The sequence below is a fragment of the Miscanthus floridulus genome, chromosome 16, assembly GCF_019320115.1.
Source record: "Miscanthus floridulus cultivar M001 chromosome 16, ASM1932011v1, whole genome shotgun sequence".
Lineage (NCBI taxonomy): Eukaryota > Viridiplantae > Streptophyta > Magnoliopsida > Poales > Poaceae > Miscanthus > Miscanthus floridulus.
Genome location: NC_089595.1, coordinates 30,109,519 through 30,128,730, shown reverse-complemented (window position 1 = coordinate 30,128,730; position 19,212 = coordinate 30,109,519). Strand labels below are relative to the sequence as shown.

The 19,212-nt window shown below is 44.9% G+C and overlaps 3 protein-coding genes and 1 non-coding gene across 4 annotated transcripts; 1 reads left to right on the top strand and 3 right to left on the bottom strand.

Annotated features, from left to right (window-relative positions):
* Positions 1 to 8: 8 nt before the first annotated feature.
* Positions 9 to 2,914, bottom strand: LOC136513169 (large ribosomal subunit protein eL18x-like). Its single transcript, XM_066507158.1, has 5 exons — positions 2,775 to 2,914; positions 2,595 to 2,684; positions 2,092 to 2,220; positions 1,668 to 1,853; positions 9 to 320 (listed from the first exon to the last, which is right to left on the bottom strand). Exons 1-5 carry the CDS (start codon positions 2,775 to 2,777, stop codon positions 162 to 164), a joined length of 567 nt encoding a protein of 188 aa, XP_066363255.1. The 5' UTR covers positions 2,778 to 2,914; the 3' UTR covers positions 9 to 161.
* LOC136514666 (small nucleolar RNA snoR53Y) lies at positions 1,307 to 1,392 on the bottom strand. The gene has a single exon (XR_010773808.1). It is a non-coding gene; the product is annotated as a small nucleolar RNA snoR53Y (small nucleolar RNA).
* Positions 2,915 to 6,604: 3,690 nt separating the features above from the next.
* LOC136513170 (mediator of RNA polymerase II transcription subunit 28-like) lies at positions 6,605 to 8,400 on the top strand. Its single transcript, XM_066507159.1, has 3 exons — positions 6,605 to 6,851; positions 7,300 to 7,412; positions 8,076 to 8,400. The coding sequence occupies exons 1-3, from the start codon at positions 6,662 to 6,664 to the stop codon at positions 8,208 to 8,210; spliced, it is 438 nt and encodes a 145-aa protein (XP_066363256.1). The 5' UTR covers positions 6,605 to 6,661; the 3' UTR covers positions 8,211 to 8,400.
* Positions 8,401 to 9,021: 621 nt separating this feature from the next.
* Positions 9,022 to 15,860, bottom strand: LOC136512372 (U1 small nuclear ribonucleoprotein A). The gene is made up of 5 exons (XM_066506336.1): positions 15,579 to 15,860; positions 14,820 to 14,992; positions 14,269 to 14,362; positions 10,057 to 10,148; positions 9,022 to 9,549 (listed from the first exon to the last, which is right to left on the bottom strand). Exons 1-5 carry the CDS (start codon positions 15,694 to 15,696, stop codon positions 9,259 to 9,261), a joined length of 768 nt encoding a protein of 255 aa, XP_066362433.1. The 5' UTR covers positions 15,697 to 15,860; the 3' UTR covers positions 9,022 to 9,258.
* Between the last annotated feature and the right edge of the window lie 3,352 nt (positions 15,861 to 19,212).

Sequence of the window (19,212 nt, the reverse complement as noted above, 5' to 3'; positions counted from 1 at the left end):
AGTAGATAGGGAGACGAAATCCTTCAAATATCTTTCAAAATTCAAACAAGGACAACAAATTGTGCTACTACTCTCGGTAGAAAGTGATTACTAGTTACTGTCGATTCATCAAACAGAACGGTTGCACTATGCTGATGGCAACACGCACAAGGACAACTTTTTTAAACCTTGAACCCACGGCTGTTCCTCCTGCCACGAGCCTTCTCGAACTTCCTTCCCTTGGAGCGCACATATGGCTTGGTGTGGCTGTGCGGCACGCCAGGAGCCTTGCCAAAGTGCCTCACTGCCTCACGGGCATTCTTGGGGCCCCTCAAGAGGACCTGCAGTATGGTAAAGCCACAACATGGCCAGAACATTAGTTCATGTAGAGCAGGATAGGGTTTATTTCACAATGAATAATTTTGACTACCTTTCTAAAGTGTAAACTAATATTTGCAGTACAGGACTACTAATATTTACACTACAGGACTGGACACAGTGTACATTTGTTGTACAAACCTAATTAATCATTTTTATACAAATGCTGCTTAAATAACAAATGCATATGCTTGCTCAGATACTAGAAAACATTATGATCCCAGACAACCCACAAAGGTAAGTCTCATTGAGCTGAGATTAGAGTATCTTATCATCATTGCAGAACAAATCAGGCTATGCCCGCTGTACAAATGACTAAATAGATGGGTAGAATCACACAGCTTGATAAGAAAATAGTGAACGCCAAATGACTCAATAAAATTCTTGAATGAGCTCAGATACAAAGGAAAAGCACATATCATGACAACCCACAGAGGGAAATCTCATAATGAGCTGGGTAAAAAGAGTATCATCATTGCAAATGTCATTCAAGAGAATAAGCTGCTACACAACCCTTTTTAAAAAGATCACGAACAAAACAAAACCATATGCATGCTCAGATAGAAAGCAATTTTTGTGATCCCAGACAACCCACAAAGGGAAGTCTCATCGAGCTGGGATTAGAAATCCTATCATCATTGCAAAAGTATGTCTTTTTACTGAACCAACTACATGAACAAAATAGTACAGCTTGGCAAGAAAAATTAATACCAAATAACTCAAGATAAAATTCTTGAATGAGCTCAGATGCAATGGAAAAAGCACATATCATGACAGCCCACAGAGGGAAGTCTCATAATGAGCTGGGTAGAAAGATTATCATCATCGCAAAAATCATTCAAGACTACATAATTGCTCAAAAATTCAACTAGCAGAACCAAAAAAGTTAAGAAGCTCACAAGTATGAAGAACTCAATGTTCTAGGTGAGTCAAATAAATTTTAACAGAAAGCTCCCTCAGCATTGTTATAATCGTCAAAAGACATCAGTATTAGCATGGTTCATATATATATATATACATACCATCACTGGGAACCAGAAAACAAGACCAAACAACAAATGGAAATAGCTTAAAACACAGTTGAAATCCTTGCTTTCGTAAGGAATCTTAAAAACTGCCAAACGACAAGAGAAATGTCAGTACTAGCATGACTAACAATAACACTTCATGATTGTTAGGCCCATAAGGCTGACATCTGTTGAGAATTACTATGGCTTAAGACGTGCAGACTAATGTTCACTCAACTTGTACCATTAAAAACATGTGCAGATAAAATAGACAAACTTTCAAACATCAAAAACAAAACATACCGTGTTCTCGCCAAGTGGAGCACGGAGAGCAAGCTGGTCAAATGTGAGGCACTCCCCACCAGCATTGACAATCCTGGCCCTTGCTGTCTCGGTGAACCTCAGGGCAGTAACCTTCATTGCTGGAACCTCCTGGATCCTCTTGTCATCTGTGACTGTGCCAACAATCACAGCAATGTTCTTCTCCTCCTATTAACATATTATACACTATTTCAGCACCATATTCATGGTCAGTATACCCAATGTACCAACCTAAATGTGAAGAAGCTAGATTAACCATTTTGCTATTCAGCAATTTTTCATCCACTACTATTAACATACATAAAAACAACCTGACAAGGACATAGCAGGTGCACAAAAAGAGACCAGCACGGTACATTACATTTTGGAATAACAGACTGTTCTCAAGTGGGTGCCAACTGCATACCTTTCCTTCCATGAACTTGACGAGGCGGCGCAGGGAGATTGGTGGGCGATTGGTTTTGCTCATGAAGAGCCTCTTGAGGATGACAGCGTTGAAGTTGCTCTTGGTCCTCCTGACCAAGAAACGGTAGAGCTGCACCCCATCATAACACAGGTCAAATCACGGCATACATACAAACCTAGAACGACACGACGACACTTTTGATAAAGGGCAAGCAGATACCCACAAAAAGTATCGTACATCTATCTACGAAACAAAATGAATAGAAAACGAATCCTTTTATCTTCCAAAAAAAGTCTCGTCAAGCTGATGAAGCTTACAGGATTACTACACCTGCACAACAAGCAAATCCTCACGAAATTGATGCTATTGCTATTATAACAGTACGAAACTACAAATCACAAGCATTTTCAGAACCAAACAACTCGACCACGGATAGATCTACCGAAGCCAGCATCGCCGCCTCGCTCGGGAATGTTAGAAAACCACTAAACGAGGCCGCTTACCTTGACGAGAAGCTTGAGGTAGACGTCGTCGGACTTGGGCGCGGTGCGCTTGGTCTTCTTGTTCCTCCCGCCGGCGACGAGGTCGATACCCTAAGACACAGCGCGCGCGACATCAGCGTCAGGAAACAGCGTAGAAATCCTCTGGAAAGGGAGGTTGCAAGGAAACGAACGGGTGCTCACCATGGCTGCGGATGCGGCGGCGCTAGGGTTCCTGCTGCTGCTGCTTACCTTGACCGCCTCCTGCTCGGGAAGGAGGGTGGCGGCGGCGCAACGGAGGAGCTTTATAGTGTGGGGGAGAGGAAGTCGGGGGCTGCTGCTAGGGTTTTGAGTTAGTGGGCTATTGGGCTGCATATGTGGGCCTTGACGGGACATGGAAATAGAAATTTATGGCCCGTTTACTAATTAAGTTAGTTTGGTCTTAGCTCGTTGAAGTCCATTTTGGGTCTTCATATCATGTGGCGTAGACGACTTGCCAGATCGAACGATAAGCCCTCTTTGGCAGTTCCAAAGGGCTTAAGGCCCTTCCATGGTCTAAAGTTTAGCCACTAAACTAAAGACCATTTTAGTTCTTGTTAACAGAAAGGTTAAAATGATGTTTAAAGATTAGTCAATTTCACAAAAAAACTTTAGACTACATAAGTAAGCTAAAGTTTTAGTCCTTAACTTTAGTCTGCTAAACTTTAGACTACAGGAACATGTCCTAAGCACCTTGGATGAAGCCTTATCAAATACTGGCTAAATAAAACTACTCTGTGAGAGAAGTTTGAGGCAAGAAACCATTTTTTTACTAGAAGAGTGAAGCCACCTAACCATGACTTCTCTCATTTCTCTGGCTTCTTAGGTGAAACCATTTGTACAGAAGCCATACCAAACAAGACCCAACTGTGGTAGTCGCCAAGCACATTGTAATAACCAGCGACGGAGCATGAAGCTAAACAAGGGGGGCAACTACAACTCTCACATAGCACTTCATCTACGTCGTAGTTAGCTCACCTTACTTCTGCATGTCAAACACAGGCGCCCTGTTCGTTTGGGCTGGTTTGGTTTATAAGCCATGGCTAAAAGTCCTGTTGGCTAGTTTGGTGTGAGAGAAAAATATTGTTCGTTGGCTAATAAGCCATGGCTTATAAGCCAGATACGAGCAAGTGAACAGGCTGAGGACCTTTAGTGCTTAGTGCATGGAGAAAGGAGGGCAAGCGCCCAACTTTGCCTCTAGTGCCCTTCGCTAGTGGTAATGCCCTATTAGTGATCTCTAACTATTTCATTCAGTATGCGTCATCCTTATAAGTTGCTCTTTAAGTGTCAATTTAGAATTGCTTTCTGTTGGATGAAGAAGATGTGCTATTTTTGTCATGGTATAACACATAGGCATACCAGCTTACATTAATATGCGAAGAAACAATGTTTCACATGCCACCGTCCCCTGGGCTCTAGTCTTCTTCTCGCTATGATATCTCCCTTCTTTGAGTTTTCTCGCCAAGAACGCAATGTCTATTCCTCGTGTGTCCTTAGTGTGTTCAGGAAAATGTTATCGAGTCCTATCTTTCATCTCCACAGGCACGTGGAACTAGTGCTCGCCCTTATCTCTACGAAGTTGCCCTCGTTCGTGCTCTCAAGATTGCTCATCTAGTAACCATTCCTCACGGCAGCTACCATCCTCCACCATGATTCTAATATCATCAGCATGAACCAGTGGCATACATATGTGTTACTCCATCTAGGGAAAATTGGACAGAAAATTAACAAATCTTCTAGCTCCAGCGGTAAAAAAAAACAATTCTAAATGTGGAGGAATGTTTTATGTCCCATTGTGGCATTGCACACACAGCAGATGCCTTGAGTTTGCAAGTTTCCTTGCCTCCTTAGGTGAGTAACATTCAAATGCATATATCATCATAACCTCAATGTTGCCTTTTACACCAAGAAACCGGACTCAAGGTTATACCATTTAGTCTTGATCTTCTCATACTTATATATTAAAAATAGGCTTTATTAGCTTATATATTATTGGTAGCGAATTGAATGGGGTTTTTTGAAGGTTGAGACAAAGATACTACAAGATTTTCCCCCCATTTTTTGGGTAAACGAAAGAATTGCTTGGTGGTGTGTAAAATTTGCAAGGATGACTATGAGTCCATGACCGATCCATATTACCATATACTATTCGATAATGCTTCTATCCGAAAGTCCGTTCGTGACTCTACGTCCATACGTGGCTCCCCGGAGCGGGCCCCAAACAAAAAACAAATCCCCATTCATACGGACGCCTCCCTCTGCTCACTCCCACACCCAAAAATCTTATCCCTCAATTCCTCCTCCCCATCCTTCTGCGCTCGCGCCCTGCCCTACCCCGACGCACGGTCATGGCTGCTTCCCCGGCCGACGGCAGCGCCCTCACCGACCCAGGTGTGCACTCTCCCCCACCCCAGCGTGCACCCTCCCCCATCCGGCGTCCTCCTTCCCCCACCCCGATGGCGCCCCTCCCCCCACCCCAGCATTCTCACCCACCGGGAGCGCCCAACGCCCATGGATTTGGTGGTCGTCTCCCCCACCCCGGCAAGATCCATGGAGCACGAGCGAGATCCATGGTGGTGGCATGGTGGTGTTGCAGGGGAGTCGACGGCTCTCCCCAACCCCGACGCGGGTCCCTCTCACCCCGGCGGCCATGGCACTCCCCGTCCCCATCCCCCACGGTCGTCGCCCCTAGTGCCATTAGCGGTGGTGGTGGTGGTGCTCGTGCGCACCGCTGGTGCTGGTGTTGGCGCTAGGTGGTGCTCACGTGCAGCCGCTCGCCGTCGGCTCCCACCTCGTCGACCGGCCCAAACCTCTCCCCCCTATGTTGCAAATGTATGTTTTAATTGTTTCAGACGTTTCAAATGTATGTTGTGATCATTTCATATGGATGTTGCAAAAGTAGATCGGGGGGATTGCACATGTTACATATGTTCCAAGTGTTTCTGATGCATGTTGCAATCGTTTATTCAAATTGTTTCATCTGTTTCCAGACGTATGTTGAAAGCGTTTTGATCTGGATGTTGTGTATTTTTTCACACATGCATATGTTGCAACAGTATGTTACAAAATATTTCATCTATTTTAGTCTTCTGTTGCAGCAAGTGTTATCATGCATGTTGCAAGTTGCAAGTGTTCTATCTGAATGTTGCATATGTTTTCACACATATGTTGCAAGTGTATGTTTCAAATGTTTCAGCTGTTTTAAACGTATGTTGCAAGTGTTTTTATCTGGATGTTTCATATGTTGCAGTAATGCAGTGTCTATACACATATGTTGCAAGCGTATGTTGTAAATATTTCATCTACTTTGGACGTATGTGTGCAACAAATGCTTTTTACGTTCCAAGTGTTTCATCAGTAGGTGCGGCTAGGGGGCACAGGCAGAGGTGGTCCCCTCATGTGCAGTGGTCCCCGCATGCACAAAGCTAGGCGTGGAGCACGAAGCTGCATGCATGTTGGGCATGGAGCACAAAGTTGCATGCATGCTCGACAACTCTCTCTCTCTCCCTCCCTCTTTATTCTAGCTAGATACGGTCATTCAGCAGCAGCAGCACGCGGGCAGCAGAAGTGCGCAGCCAGGCGTGGGGCCCATCACTGCTCCTCCTAATGGCAGCGGGCGCGATAAATCCCCCCACAAGTGGTTAAATCGAGACCTAGCGACGGAGGCACAGGGAAGGAGCACGTGTGGGCGCTACGCGAGAAAGCCGGACACAGGGTGGGCAGCAGGCGCGGGGCGTCCGAACGCATTGCTGGCGTCGGATGTCCGGGAGCTAGACGTCCCGTATACTATTTTTTTATACTATTAAAGAAATTATCTAAAAAATACTATCAAAGAAAAGGAAAAAATATATTTCAGAAAATTGTCAGCCTGAACAAACTATGCTTTCCTTCAGCCACACAGCCTCGGCCCATCCAGGCCCAGAACACGCCCTCTGTAAACCAATCCTAGGCTCCTAGCCGTCCGTCCTCAAACCAACGGTAGTTTCCTTGTCAAAAGCAAATCGGAGGCCCAAAGCGCTCCAAATCTCTCTCGGCCCCTCTCCCTCTCCGGCATGGCTGACCCGACGCCGTCGCAGTCGCCGGCGCAGACGCCTCCCCCGCCACCGGCGCAGCAGGCTCCGGCGGCGGGCGGACGCGAGGACATGCTGGCGTGCGTGGCGGCGCTGGAGGCCGCGCTGCTGCCGTGCCTCCCCGCGCGCGAGCTCCAGGCCGTCGACCGCTCCCTCCAGTCGTCCCACCAGAGTACGGACCGCCGACCCCCCCATCGCTTCCTCCCTCTCCTCCTATCGACTTTGATCTGCACTGCTGCGGCACCGGCCAAGCCTCGTGGTGTTCGTTCGGTCCACGGCGCCGTCGCGCGCCAGGTGTTCGTTGTTTTGTTGCCTACGAGAATACGAGATGGATAAGGGGGTCTTGCTCCTTCTAGTCTAGAGGAAGATTTTGGATCTTTCTTGTGCCCTGGAAATTGTGTAGTGATTGGTTGATTAGGTCCTCAGACTGAGGAGAACTAAACTTGTATCAACTGTTCAGATCACATTGCAATCAGGGAGTACCAAGATAATCCCATTTTTTAGATACCGACTTAAATAGTGCACAATGGTTATTTAGTTAGAGAAGTTAAATTGCATTTTGTCATTTGTTCCTGCCAAACAGGATATTTAAGTGTTGCAGTTTCTACTGAATTGAACAGTTGATGTTGAGAGGCACGCCAGGGATTTCATGGAAGCTGCCAAGAAGCTCCAGTCTTATTTCATCAGCCTGCAGCGTGAGGATCAGCCAACTCCAGAAGAGATGCTTCGGAAGGTATATTTCACTTCATCTTCTTATATAGTTATAAGAGTGCATTAAGGAGGGTGGTTAAATTGAAGTGGGGACTGGTTACGGAGAATTACTACAAGTTTTCATTGGTAGGAGTATTCACCTTTCACATGTTTCGATGAGCCCAAATAATCTTTTGTGGTTGGTGCTATCCTTAGGAAAGCTCACTCTAAATCTCACCTATCGCTACTTGCTACAGGCAGTTTGTTACATTCAGTATAAACTTTATTACAAAGGCTCCTTGATCCTATTCTCGCATCACCTCTTTTTGTTACATAAAGATAACTATGTAACCCAGCAAAATTTGACACTGAATGTAGTGGAAATTGGAATATTTTTGTTATTTTCTGATTAACTTGTGTACTGAATAGGATGTCTTTTAACTCGAAATTAAAGTGTTTATTATTGAAAGAACTGATAGCCTGGCTGAATCCTCACTTCTAGAAAACAATGTTCCCAATGGAATTTTCAAGTACATTCATACACCTTCTGTGCACATGAAATTTTCATGCAATCGTTTCTGTAAAAATGCCTTGGTAGTAGTTGAGACTGAGAGAATCACATGTGCATAGTTGCCGGTCTTAATTAGGATACCTACCCACCCAATATCTCTCATCTTGTTGACATGTTTGGTTTTGCACTGCACAGGAGATTACGACAATGGAGGAAGAACTGAAGACCAAGTCTGAGCTTATTGCCAAGCACGAGAAGTTGATTGAAGGGTGGCGAAAAGAACTGAAGGAGCAGCTGGGCAAGCACATCACCGAGCTTGAAAGGGTGTGAGGAGTGTGATTCTACAGTTTACCTTGTAGTGACCATGAACCTCTAGGTGACCAAATGTTATGTTATGCCCTATAAAACTGTGTACATGTTTTTTATGATCTGACACGTCAAGGGAACAAGCAATTGCCTTTTAGTTTTTACATGGTCTGAAGACATGAACGAAGACCCCTAATCGATGTTTGATTGTGCATTTTTTTGTTGCCCCCCCCCCCCCCCCCCCCCCCCCCCATATAATACTCCATCCGCTACAAACTATAAGACGTTTTAGCTTTTTCTAGGTACATTGCTTTATTACGTATCTAGACATAAGATATATCTAACTATATAGTAAAATCATATCATGTATCTAGAAAAACCAAAATTTCTTATAATTTGGAAAAGATGGGGTATATATTTTTGATAAAAAAGACCTCATTTGGTCCTTGTCGACATTCATACAGAGCTAAGCAGCCTGGGTGTTCCAAATCAAAGTCATAAAACTCTGTTACCTGATTGTTGTGAAGAAGTATGTTGGATTGTTTAACATCTCCACGAAGAAACGCATGCACAGGAGAGCTTGCATGCATCGAAGGCAATCCGTAAGCATACGTTTGGTAGGACTGGACGTTGCACTCTGCCAGATCAAAGGGTCAGAGGTTCCCGTTGAGGACGAACTCCGTCAGCAAAATCATTGTCTGCCGCTGTACAATGACATAGTATTGATTCTTACGGGGTTTCTGTGCCAACGCTCCATGATCGCCACGATCGCAGGTTCATTTCTATCTTTACTCTGGATCAGGTTGAATAGAATCTTCTCCAAACAAATACCCAATTTAGAAGAAATACCCAATATAGTGGAGCAGTTGCAACGTGTGAATACATGAGGGAGCGAAAAAAATAACAGTTTGCATTTCATCTCCGTTCCTGAAGTGCACATAGCTGCAGCTAAGCGAGGTACAAGTAACATGTTCAGGATGCTGTCTACCTAAATATGAAGGAAATCTACCAGTTGTGCAAAAACTCGGAATACAATATTTCACAGATCAGGTCAACACAGCTCGGGAGCTCGTTACTTCTTCGCGTATGTGATGACCATCTGGTTTTCTTTTGTAATCTTGAAGCTTTGAAGGTTGTTCATGGCAGCAGTGGCCTGCCCCTCGTCCCCATACTCCACGAAAGCAATCCCAGGCTTCGCCTCGATCATCCGAACCTCCTTGAAGCCAGGGTACTGGCAGAAGAGCATCTGGAGCATCATGGGTGTCGTCTCGTGTGGCAGGTTTTGGACGAACAGGATATTGTTTGGTACGATAATCTCTGGCATCATGACCCTCTGTCCTCCAGCTATAGGTATCTGGGTGAGCTGGTACAGAAAAACAAGTCAGGTAATGTAAGTTAGAAAAACAAGTCAAGTAATGTAAGTTGAGGGAATCATATCAAGTGATGGAGGAATGCAGTCAAATGTGAAAGCAGTTAACAGCATCAACTACGGAGCTTTCCTATCATAACACTAATCACTAAAACTCAAGCTATGACATTATCAGCTTAAAACCCAAGCTATATTGCATGCCAGATCAATGTTCAATACTTTTACATCAAAAGTCTTCCACTAACATGATTACGCAATCAGAAACTGGATCATGAACAGCCATGGAAAATTTACTTGTCATAAAGAATTATAAAATTATGAGGAACTAAGATGAGTGGATATTGGTGCCCGTGGTGAAGCAATATGCAATACATGGTCAGGGCTCAGAACACAAGCCCTCACCTCCTAAAGAGAAAGACAAAGGGTCTACTCTTACATGCCACATGCACAATATTTTGCATGAAAAAGACAAAAAAAGCAATGAAGCAGAATATAACTCACCTGTGGAGCCCCATAAACACCAGGGTAAGCATTTACACCCATGCCAATTTGACTAGCATCATAGTGGTGCTCGCGCTTCTGCTTCTTTTCAGCTGGCAATATTCAAGAGCAGGGAAATTAATGATGCTTGTGCTCCAAAAAGAAAAAAAAGAATGTGAACAAAGTTTCATAAGCCCATAGCTTTAAGCATGAGTTCTTCCTAACAAATTGCAACTCTTTCTTCAGAGTTTATGTGTAGCGTGCAGAACAGATAACTAATTTTCTGGTTGGGAGAGAGCCTCCTCATTGACCTAAATACTTCTATAAGTTCTATTCAATTTAGTAATCACATCCTAATAAAAGAAACAAAAACGTATGTTGGACCACACAAAATGCATTTTCCACAAAGAAAAATAGCCAATCCATAATCCAAAATTATTTTCTAGTAATAGGGAAATGCTGATCTCAACTCCGCCTATGCTGGGGCGCCTTTGGTGTCCCAGCATAGCAGATCCCAAGCCCTAGTAAAGGAGGAGGGTTGTGTTAGGCACGACGAGCCAATATAAAAACTTAGCCACTTTTATGGAGATGAAACACAAAAGAATACTGTTGGGGCGTAACCCTCTTAGCGACGCGCCATGTCAGAACCCGGGTATGGTGTTAAATGAGCAAGGGCCGGGTCGTCACCCCCGTGACGCACCATGTCGCGATCTAGGCACGGTGTCAAGTGAGCAAGGATCGGGTCGTCGCATCCTTAGTGGCGCGCCACATCGACGCCCGGGTGTGGTGCAAAATGAACAAGGGTCTTCACACCTACCTCGGCGGATGCGAAGGGTAAGGAAGCTAGTCGAGCCAACTAGGATCCGTTTAGGTAGTTGGAATGTAGGGTCCCTTACGGGTAAGTTAAGAGAGTTAGTGGACACAGCGGTTAGGAGGCGTGTAAATATCTTATGCGTCCAAGAGACTAAATGGAAGGGGCAGAAGGCGAAGGAGGTGGACAATACCGGCTTCAAGCTCTGGTACACAGGGACAACTTCAAATAAAAATGGAGTAGGAGTTTTGATTGATAAGAGCCTCAAGGATGGTGTGATGGAGGTGAGAAGGCAAGGGAATAGGATCATCTTAGTTAAACTTTTCATTAGTGATATGTTCTTAAACGTAATTAGTGCGTATGCCCCCCCAAGTAGGCCATGATGAGTGCGCTAAACGGCTTTTCTGGGAAGACTTAGATTGCTTGGTTAGAGCTGTCCCTAATAGCGAGAAGCTCGTTATAGGAGATGATCTTAATGGCCATGTAGGTACATCAAGTGCAGGTTTCGAGGAGGTTCATGGGGGTTTCGGATATGGTAGTAGGAACCAGGAGGGAGAGGAAGTCTGAGACTTCGCTATAGCTTTTGATCTGATGATAGCTAACACTTTCTTTCGTAAGAGACAATCCCATTTAGTGACCTTTAATAGCGGCCAGTACTTTAGTCAAATCGACTTTGTCCTTACAAGGAGGGATAAACGAACATGCGTGGACTGTAAAGTGATACCTGGAGAATGTGTGGTCGCTCAACATAAACAGGTGATGGCTGACTTCCGCTTTCTGGTGCAAGCTCGTGGGAACAAACAAGCTAGGGTTGCTAGAACGAAGTGGAAATTAGAAGGGGAGGCATCAAAGGTCTTTAAGGAAAAGGTCATTGAAGAGGGCCCTTGGAAGGATGAAGGCGATGCAAACAGCATGTGGGAGAAGATGGCAACATGCGTTCGGAAGGTTGCTTCAGAGGTGCTTGGAGTGACCGAAGGGAGCGGATGCAATTAGAAAGACACTCGGTGGTGGAATGAAGATGTGCAAAAGGCTATTAAGGAAAAGAAGGAGTGCTATAAGCTCTAGTATCATGACAGGTGTGCAGACAACATAGAGAAGTACAAGGTGGCAAAGAAGACTGCAAAACGAGCGGTGAGTGAGGCAAAAGGGCGGGCCTATGAGGACCTTTACCAACGTTTGAGTACGAACGAAGGAGAGAAGGATATTTATAGGATGACTAGGGCTCGCGATAGGAAGACAAGAGACTTCAACCAAGTCAAGCGCATAAAGGATGAGAGGGAGCAGCTCTTGGTGAAGGAGGATGAGATCAGACATAGATGGCAAGAGTATTTTGATAAATTGTTCAATGATGAGAACGAGAACACTGTTCAGCTGGACGACTCGTTTGATGACACTAATAGGCACTTTGTGCGGAGGATTCAAGAATCGGAGGTCAGAGAAGCCTTGAAAAGAATGAAAGGGGCAAAGCGATAGGCCCTGATGGTATCCCAATCAAATGGTGTAGAGATGTCTCGGGGATATAGCTATAGTATGGCTAACCAAGATGTTCAACAATATCTTTCGATCGAACAAGATGCCTGAGGAGTGGAGAATAAGCATAGTGGTACCAATCTAAAAGAACAAGGGAGATATCCAAAGTTATACTAATTATCGGGGAATTAAGTTGATGAGCCACACTATGAAGCTATGGGAGAGTCATCGAGCAACGCCTGCGAGGAACGACACAGATATCAACAAACCAATTTGGTTTCATGTCCGGAAGGTCAACCACAGAAGCAATCTTCTTAATAAGACAAGTTATGGAGCGGTTTAGAGAGCAGAAGAAGGACCTCCACATGGTTTTCATTGAGTTGGAGAAGGCTTATGACAAGATACCAAGAAATATTATATGGTGGGCTTTGGACAAACATAAAGTCCCATCAAAGTACGTGACCCTCATCAAGTACATGTACAACAATGTTATGACTAGTGTTCGAACAAACGACGGTGACACAAATTACTTCCCGATTAAAATTAGACTTCATCAAGGGTCAGCCTTAAGCCCGTATCTCTTTGCCTTGGTAATGGATGAGGTTACCAAGTACATACAAGGCGATATCCCTTGGTGTATGTTGTTCGCTGATGATGTAGTGTTAGTGGACGAAAGCCAGGCGGGAGTAAATAAGAAACTAGAGTTATGGCGGCAGACCCTTGAGTCTAAAGGTTTTAAATTGAGCAGAACTAAAACCGAATACATGACTTTGACGGAGCTACACAGGAAGAGGGAGATGTGAGTTTGGAAGGTCAAGTAGTGCCTAAGAAGGATACCTTTCGGTATCTGGGATCGATGCTACAGAGGGATGGAGATATTGATGCGGATGTTAGCCATAGAATCAAAGCAGGGTGGATCAAGTGGCGACAAGCTTCTAGCATTCTCTGTGACAAGAGGGTACCACAAAAGCTAAAAGGCAAGTTTTACAGAACGACAATTAGACCGGCTATGTTGTATGGAGCAGAATGCTGGCCTACAAAGATTCGACATGTTCAACAACTGAGTGTTGCAGGAATACGTATGTTGCGATGGATTTGTGGTCACACAAGAATGGACCGAGTTCGGAACGATGATATACGTGATCGCCTAGGGGTAACACCAATTGAAGAAAAGCTTGTCCAACATCGGTTAAGGTGGTTTGGCCATATCCAAAAGAGACCTCCAGAGGCACCAGTGCATTGTGGAGTCCTAAGCCAAGCTAATAATTTGAGGAGAGATAGAGGAAGACCGAAATTGACATGCGGTAGGCAATAAAAAGAGATTTGAAAGCTTGGGATATACCCAGAGATCTATGTTTGAATAGGAGTGCTTGGAAAGCAGCTATTGAAGTGCCTGAACCGTGATTTGAGGCTCTTGATGGGTTTCAACTCTAGCCTACCCCAACTTGCTTGGGATTGAAAGGCTATGTTGTTGTTGTAGGGAAATGCTGATCTTGGTTTAAAAATATGCATTCATAATAGCTTCCTGTTACAAAGCTCGAGAATTGTTGCCAATTACCATTACATACTGATTAAAGCTTCATATTCAATGAGTGGACCACAAGAACATGTTGATACCCCAGTTAATTGATTAATTCCGAGTATTTGTAACACTACGTGCCATATCATTTCTCCAGCAACAAAGAGAAACCATGAAAGAGACATTAGAATTCTTGTGACTCGTATTTAGTCCACTTTCAGAAGACATGTCAATCGGTCTTATGAAGTACACTGGGAAGCATTGAACTGTTAATATGTAATTGATTAAACTAAGCTAAATTATATTGTCTCCCAGTAAAAGTAAGCAGTGAACATCAATTTAGTCTAGAAGAGCTAAAGCATTGACACATAAGGGCACATCATTACATCAGTTAAACAAGAAATGTAGAAGGGTGTTTTAGCCAGCATCTTACGTTTTTCATCGACCCTCTTTCTTCTTTCTCGAGGCACAAAGGTGCCATCGGCCTTTGCTACAATATCTGACTTGGTCTTGGCATATTGAATTCTCTGAATTCAAACAATAAAGGTTTCAGGAGTAAATAATGCAATAGAAAATATAATGGTGAGTCGGTGACACAGTTTGATGGAACCTAAATGCAATGCAGCCACGCAGACGAAAATACACTTGCAGACCATAACGAGTTGAATGCTTACAACATGGCATAGTTTGATTTAGTTTAGAATCATCTCAAAAGAAGCGTTAATGTACCTACAGCACGTAACCCTAACAAACTAATTTATTAATCACAGGTCTTAAAATTGGCACGGGTAAATACAACATAAGGTGGCCTTAAGATTGCCAATACGCTTTTGCTGGTTTCCTGAAGCCATAAAAGAATGACAGAAAGGAGAACAATACATGTTCTTTTCTCAACATGTATTTCACAAAACCCAATAAACCTGCCCATTAGGCCAAAGACAGCAGCATATTGCAGGGCAGTTGCATTGAGGCGATGAAACTCACCATAGGTTTGTCATAGAAGGGAAAGCCCTGCATCCTCTTCAGAGCCTCAGTCGCTGATGTGACATCTTCGAAGACAACCCAAGCTTGGCCTTTATGCTTCAATGTCTTGAAAGCGACAACATCAAGAATCTTCCCAAACTGGGAAAAAACGGCGGTTAGGGACTTCTTAAGTTCTGCAAGGATTTAATCAAATTACTATCAGCTATAACAAAATCATCGGATAAAATTAAGAACGAACATAAACACCAACATTAGTGCAAGTCTTCTTGAGGTTCTAATTTCAAACAGATATTTCAATTCCAGCAGCAAGTATATAAAAAAAGAATATTGCCATGACAAAGAGTGTGTGATATAGCCGCCTAAGCAAAAAACTTAAGCATCAAACTAAGCACAACCTCACTTATATCTAACACAATTTCGATAGTACAAAAAGGAGCCCCACAAAATCCGCACCCCAAATGCAGCAACAGCATCCGCGCCTATCAATTGCAAATACCTGAAGCACACCATGACCATCACACAGAACAGGCTGGTCGGGCACAATACACTCACACATACACGATCCATGGACCAACAGCAGCCCACACCACATCCACTAAAAACGCCAGAGAGATCTCCATTGCCCAGCGCCCAGGGCACGGCACCCAAATCGACCTTCTAAGGTGCAAGTCTCCCGACGGAGGCGCAAAAACTAAGGAAGAAATCGAGATAAATCCCTAGGGTTTAGAAGGAGAGGAGAGGGAGGGGGGAAGAGGAGACCTTCGAGCTTGATCTTCTCATTGAGGTTGTTGATGTAGATGGTGACGTTCGGCGGGATCCCGTTCGCCTCTCCTTCGCCTCCTCCGCCGCCGCCCACGGCTGCCGCCTCGCCGCTCATCTCCCTTCTCTCTCCTCGCGCGGCGCTCGTCGAGCTCGAGAACTTTCTCTCTCCTTGCCTCGCCTCGCCTCGCCTCGCCTCTTCGCGTCCCCTCTCTCCTCTGCTCGTTGACGGGTTGGGCTTCGCTTTGTTTAGGCTTTTTCTCTTTTGATGAGAGGAGAGCTTGCTTGGGCTTTGGTCACCCTGTTCGGTTGGCATGAAACGGTTTGCTGGCGCTGGATGTGCTCGTGCTTATCAGCCCAGCCGTTAGGCAGTCTAGCTCAGCTGGACAAAAAGTGATGTCTCAGGCATTGTGTGCCACTCCCTCCCTCCTCTTTTCCCCTTCGCTTTGTGGGGCTAGGGTTCCGCTGTAGTCTCGTCGCTCGTCCGTGTCTCTGCGCGCGAGTCTCGGCGGTCGTGACCGCCGCGTCGCCGGGCCCCATCGTTGGTCAGCGGATCGGTCCCCGCCCGCCTCTGTGCGCTGTGACGCCGAGTCTCGCCGTCGACAGCCTCGTTGACATTGAGCTCCGCCTCCCTCCCCGAACCCGCCTCCATCGACGCCGACTGCCTCCAGCAAGGTACCTCCCGGATCCCACGCCGTCGCCGTCTCATCCGGCCGGATCTAAGCCCCACAGCCTCGTCTTGTAGGTTTCCCCCGCGCCCCACCCCCATCACCGCCACGACCCGGTCGACGACAGCTCCTTCCAAGTGTTTCTGATCCGCCCACTGAGAAGGTTCGTATTTCAGATCTACGTTGAACATAACTTTGTTGATCATACATAACTTATTGTTGACGTGTTCCGTCCTGTGTTGCCTCCGAATTGTGCAGGATGACGAAGCTGGTGCAGTCCTAAATTGGTGATCAGTGTTGTAGTACGTTCTTGTACAATTCCAAACAAGACAAGACTTTGTTAATTGGTGTTCTAGGTTCAGCTCGACCTGTAGAAGGTTAGTAATTCATGCGTCCTTTAGTAAACTACTTATTGCCAGTTTGTGTTCTTGGATCCTGAGAACACTGGTTGTCTTGGATACATGCATCACAAGAGCTCGATAGTAAATATCCTGCATTGTACGATGCTAGTTGGTTTTGCAATCATCTTTCCTATTGTAATAGTTTGGCCTCTTGTCCTTCCTGTGCTTAAGAAAGGGCGTTGTTTCCTTTGATTTGAGCTATCTTTGAAATATGCTACCATTAGTGGTGAGTTTGGCTTACTCCTCCTCTCTAATTGTTATATTTGTTTTAACTTAACTGTTGTAATTGCTTTCTTGAGTTTGTACCCCATTTGTATTTTGATAGCGTCCTATTTCTATGTGTATATCTGTTGGCGGCTACAAATTTGAGTTCATATGTGCTTACTGCCTAGTTCACAAATAATAATCTTGTATGGTTTATAATGTTCATATGCACAACTTGCTAGACGATTTTAAGAGTACTATCGCCTGCTGTTCATGCATTATGTTTTGTTGAACCTAAACATTATGCTCTATGTTTACGCTCCAGAGAATTTAGGGATGTTTCATCCGCTGGAGCTCAACGCTGCCCACACTAGCAGCGTCGTCGACTTCGTCGTGCTCTCCACCTGCAGCCAGGCAGTACAACCTCCATTCAAAACGCCGCAAGCGTTTTGGAAAGGCAAGTTCCCTTTTCCTTCGCCCAATCCCTTCTTTGCGTAATGCTAGGAACATCTTTTTTTCCATTTCCATATCATCCATGTACATAATACATCGGAATGTTGAACATTGCATCAGATGAATCGAGATCGTGCTAGCTGGGATGACAGAGCCTGCTCATTGTTTCTTGAGCTAATCACTCAGCAGAAAAACCTATGTCACTGGGGCAACAATACCCCAACCCCTATCGGGTGGACAAATGTCCACCATGCCTTTAACGAGGCCACATGGCTCGGGTACAACAAGAAACAGCTCCAGAACAAGTACAACAAGCTAAAAAAGAGCGTATTTCAATTGGCGTGATGGTGAGATCCATACTGGGCTAGGCCATGACCCGCATACTGGAGAGGTGACAGCTGACCCCGGTTGGTATGCCGCCGGCACCGGGGTACTAACTACACCATTTTCGTTAACTCTTTTTTAGCATTTAGGTTCACACTAACTGACTACTAACATGGCCATCCCTGGATCACGTGCAGGAAAGTAGTCAAACTGCTCGTGAGAGGTTTAGACGTCCACAATGCTATGAGCAACTAATCTTAATTTTGGGACGCACCCCACGTGATAGGGGCGAGTTGGTATCCGCAGGGGGACATCAACCTGACCGTACACCCAGTAGTGTAAGCCCTCAGACTCCTCAAGGCTTGTCCGACGAGCCCGTACAACCACGTAGTGTTGGTCAGTCCTCCAAGAGAGTCACTAGGGACCATTCCGTTAACGGTCCTCGTAGTAAGAAGAGTAGCAGGACTCCAACCCTTGATGACTGCCTTGATGACCTGAGCGACATTATCAGGGATACTAGGGCGCATAAGGCCCGTCAAGCCACTGATGCCAAGGAGATGGCCCAAGTCAATTAGATTCTGAAGCAAGATGGTTGCAACGAGAGTGATGTAGTCTTTCCCCAAGCCCTTAATCTTTGCAACAACAGGCTCCGTCGTTGGGCTTTTCTTGATTTGGAAACAAAAGAGGGCCGGCTAAACTGGGTGAATGTCTCGTGGGACTTTGTTTTCTCCAAGTCCAAGTGATCAACAGCATACTTCCTCCTGCGGCTTCTTTAGTTGTTTTAGTTTTCCAGCATGAGCATGTTGAGTTATTTATGCACCTTGTCAGCGTTATGTTCTTTTTGTTCTTTGTAATAAAGACCGTTGTCGAGAACTATGTTCACTTGGATGTGTGGCGTATTGTGAGCATTCTAGTTGAAGCGCCATCTGCATTCAATTTGATGTCAATTTTTTTATTTGAGCATGTTTAGTAAACTTTGGCAGCAGGAGATGGTGGGTCCCAGAAATTACATTAATTGATTGGTCGTGCTACACGTGTATTGAGGTAATTGAAAGTGATTATTTTTTATTATTACTGGCATGATACCCTGGCTGCATGACTTTCTTACATAGAAATAATTCTGCAAGTCCAAATGTCTTGTGATCCTTTGCTCTCAGACCTTGCATCAGTGCCGGTCAAAAATTAAGCAATGATTTTGTACTGTTTTGTAGAAACTCCGGGACATCACTTATGAGCACATGTTTGTTTGCCAATATATGCTGTCATATCTTATTGGTTTGTGTCCATTTCAATCTTGCAGCATGAGCAGCAATGAGGAGTCGTCCAATAGCGACACTTCCAGTGAAGGACCGGGCATGGTGAACTTGGCGAAGGTAGCTGTCGTGCTGAGAAGGTTGAAAGGCCTGCTGGCGCAGCAAAGTCCTACGGTAAATCCTCCTTGTCCCATACCCAAACCCACCGGCGCGCAATGGATGAAACTTACTCTTGACGATCCAACAAAATGCATAGACAATTTGCGTATGTCCCGTGATACCTTCATGCATTTGCATAACATGTTGCTTCCGTTTGAGCTGCCATCTACAG

What these genes read in the sequence shown, in the direction of transcription:
- LOC136512372 (XM_066506336.1), bottom strand. Translation starts at nt 15,696, where the DNA reads ATGAGCGGCGAGGCGGCAGCCGTGGGCGGCGGCGGAGGAGGCGAAGGA. An exon ending in TGAGAAGATCAAGCTCGAAG is followed by an intron (nt 14,993 to 15,578) that starts GTCTCCTCTTCC and finishes AAATCCTTGCAG; the next exon opens with AACTTAAGAAGTCCCTAACC. An exon ending in CCTTCTATGACAAACCTATG is followed by an intron (nt 14,363 to 14,819) that starts GTGAGTTTCATC and finishes GTTTGAATTCAG; the next exon opens with AGAATTCAATATGCCAAGAC.
- LOC136513169 (XM_066507158.1), bottom strand. An exon ending in ACCTCAAGCTTCTCGTCAAG is followed by an intron (nt 2,221 to 2,594) that starts GTAAGCGGCCTC and finishes GATGGGGTGCAG; the next exon opens with CTCTACCGTTTCTTGGTCAG. An exon ending in TCAAGTTCATGGAAGGAAAG is followed by an intron (nt 1,854 to 2,091) that starts GTATGCAGTTGG and finishes ATATGTTAATAG; the next exon opens with GAGGAGAAGAACATTGCTGT.
- LOC136513170 (XM_066507159.1), top strand. Translation starts at nt 6,662, where the DNA reads ATGGCTGACCCGACGCCGTCGCAGTCGCCGGCGCAGACGCCTCCCCCG. An exon ending in CCTCCAGTCGTCCCACCAGA is followed by an intron (nt 6,852 to 7,299) that starts GTACGGACCGCC and finishes TGAATTGAACAG; the next exon opens with TTGATGTTGAGAGGCACGCC. An exon ending in CAGAAGAGATGCTTCGGAAG is followed by an intron (nt 7,413 to 8,075) that starts GTATATTTCACT and finishes TGCACTGCACAG; the next exon opens with GAGATTACGACAATGGAGGA.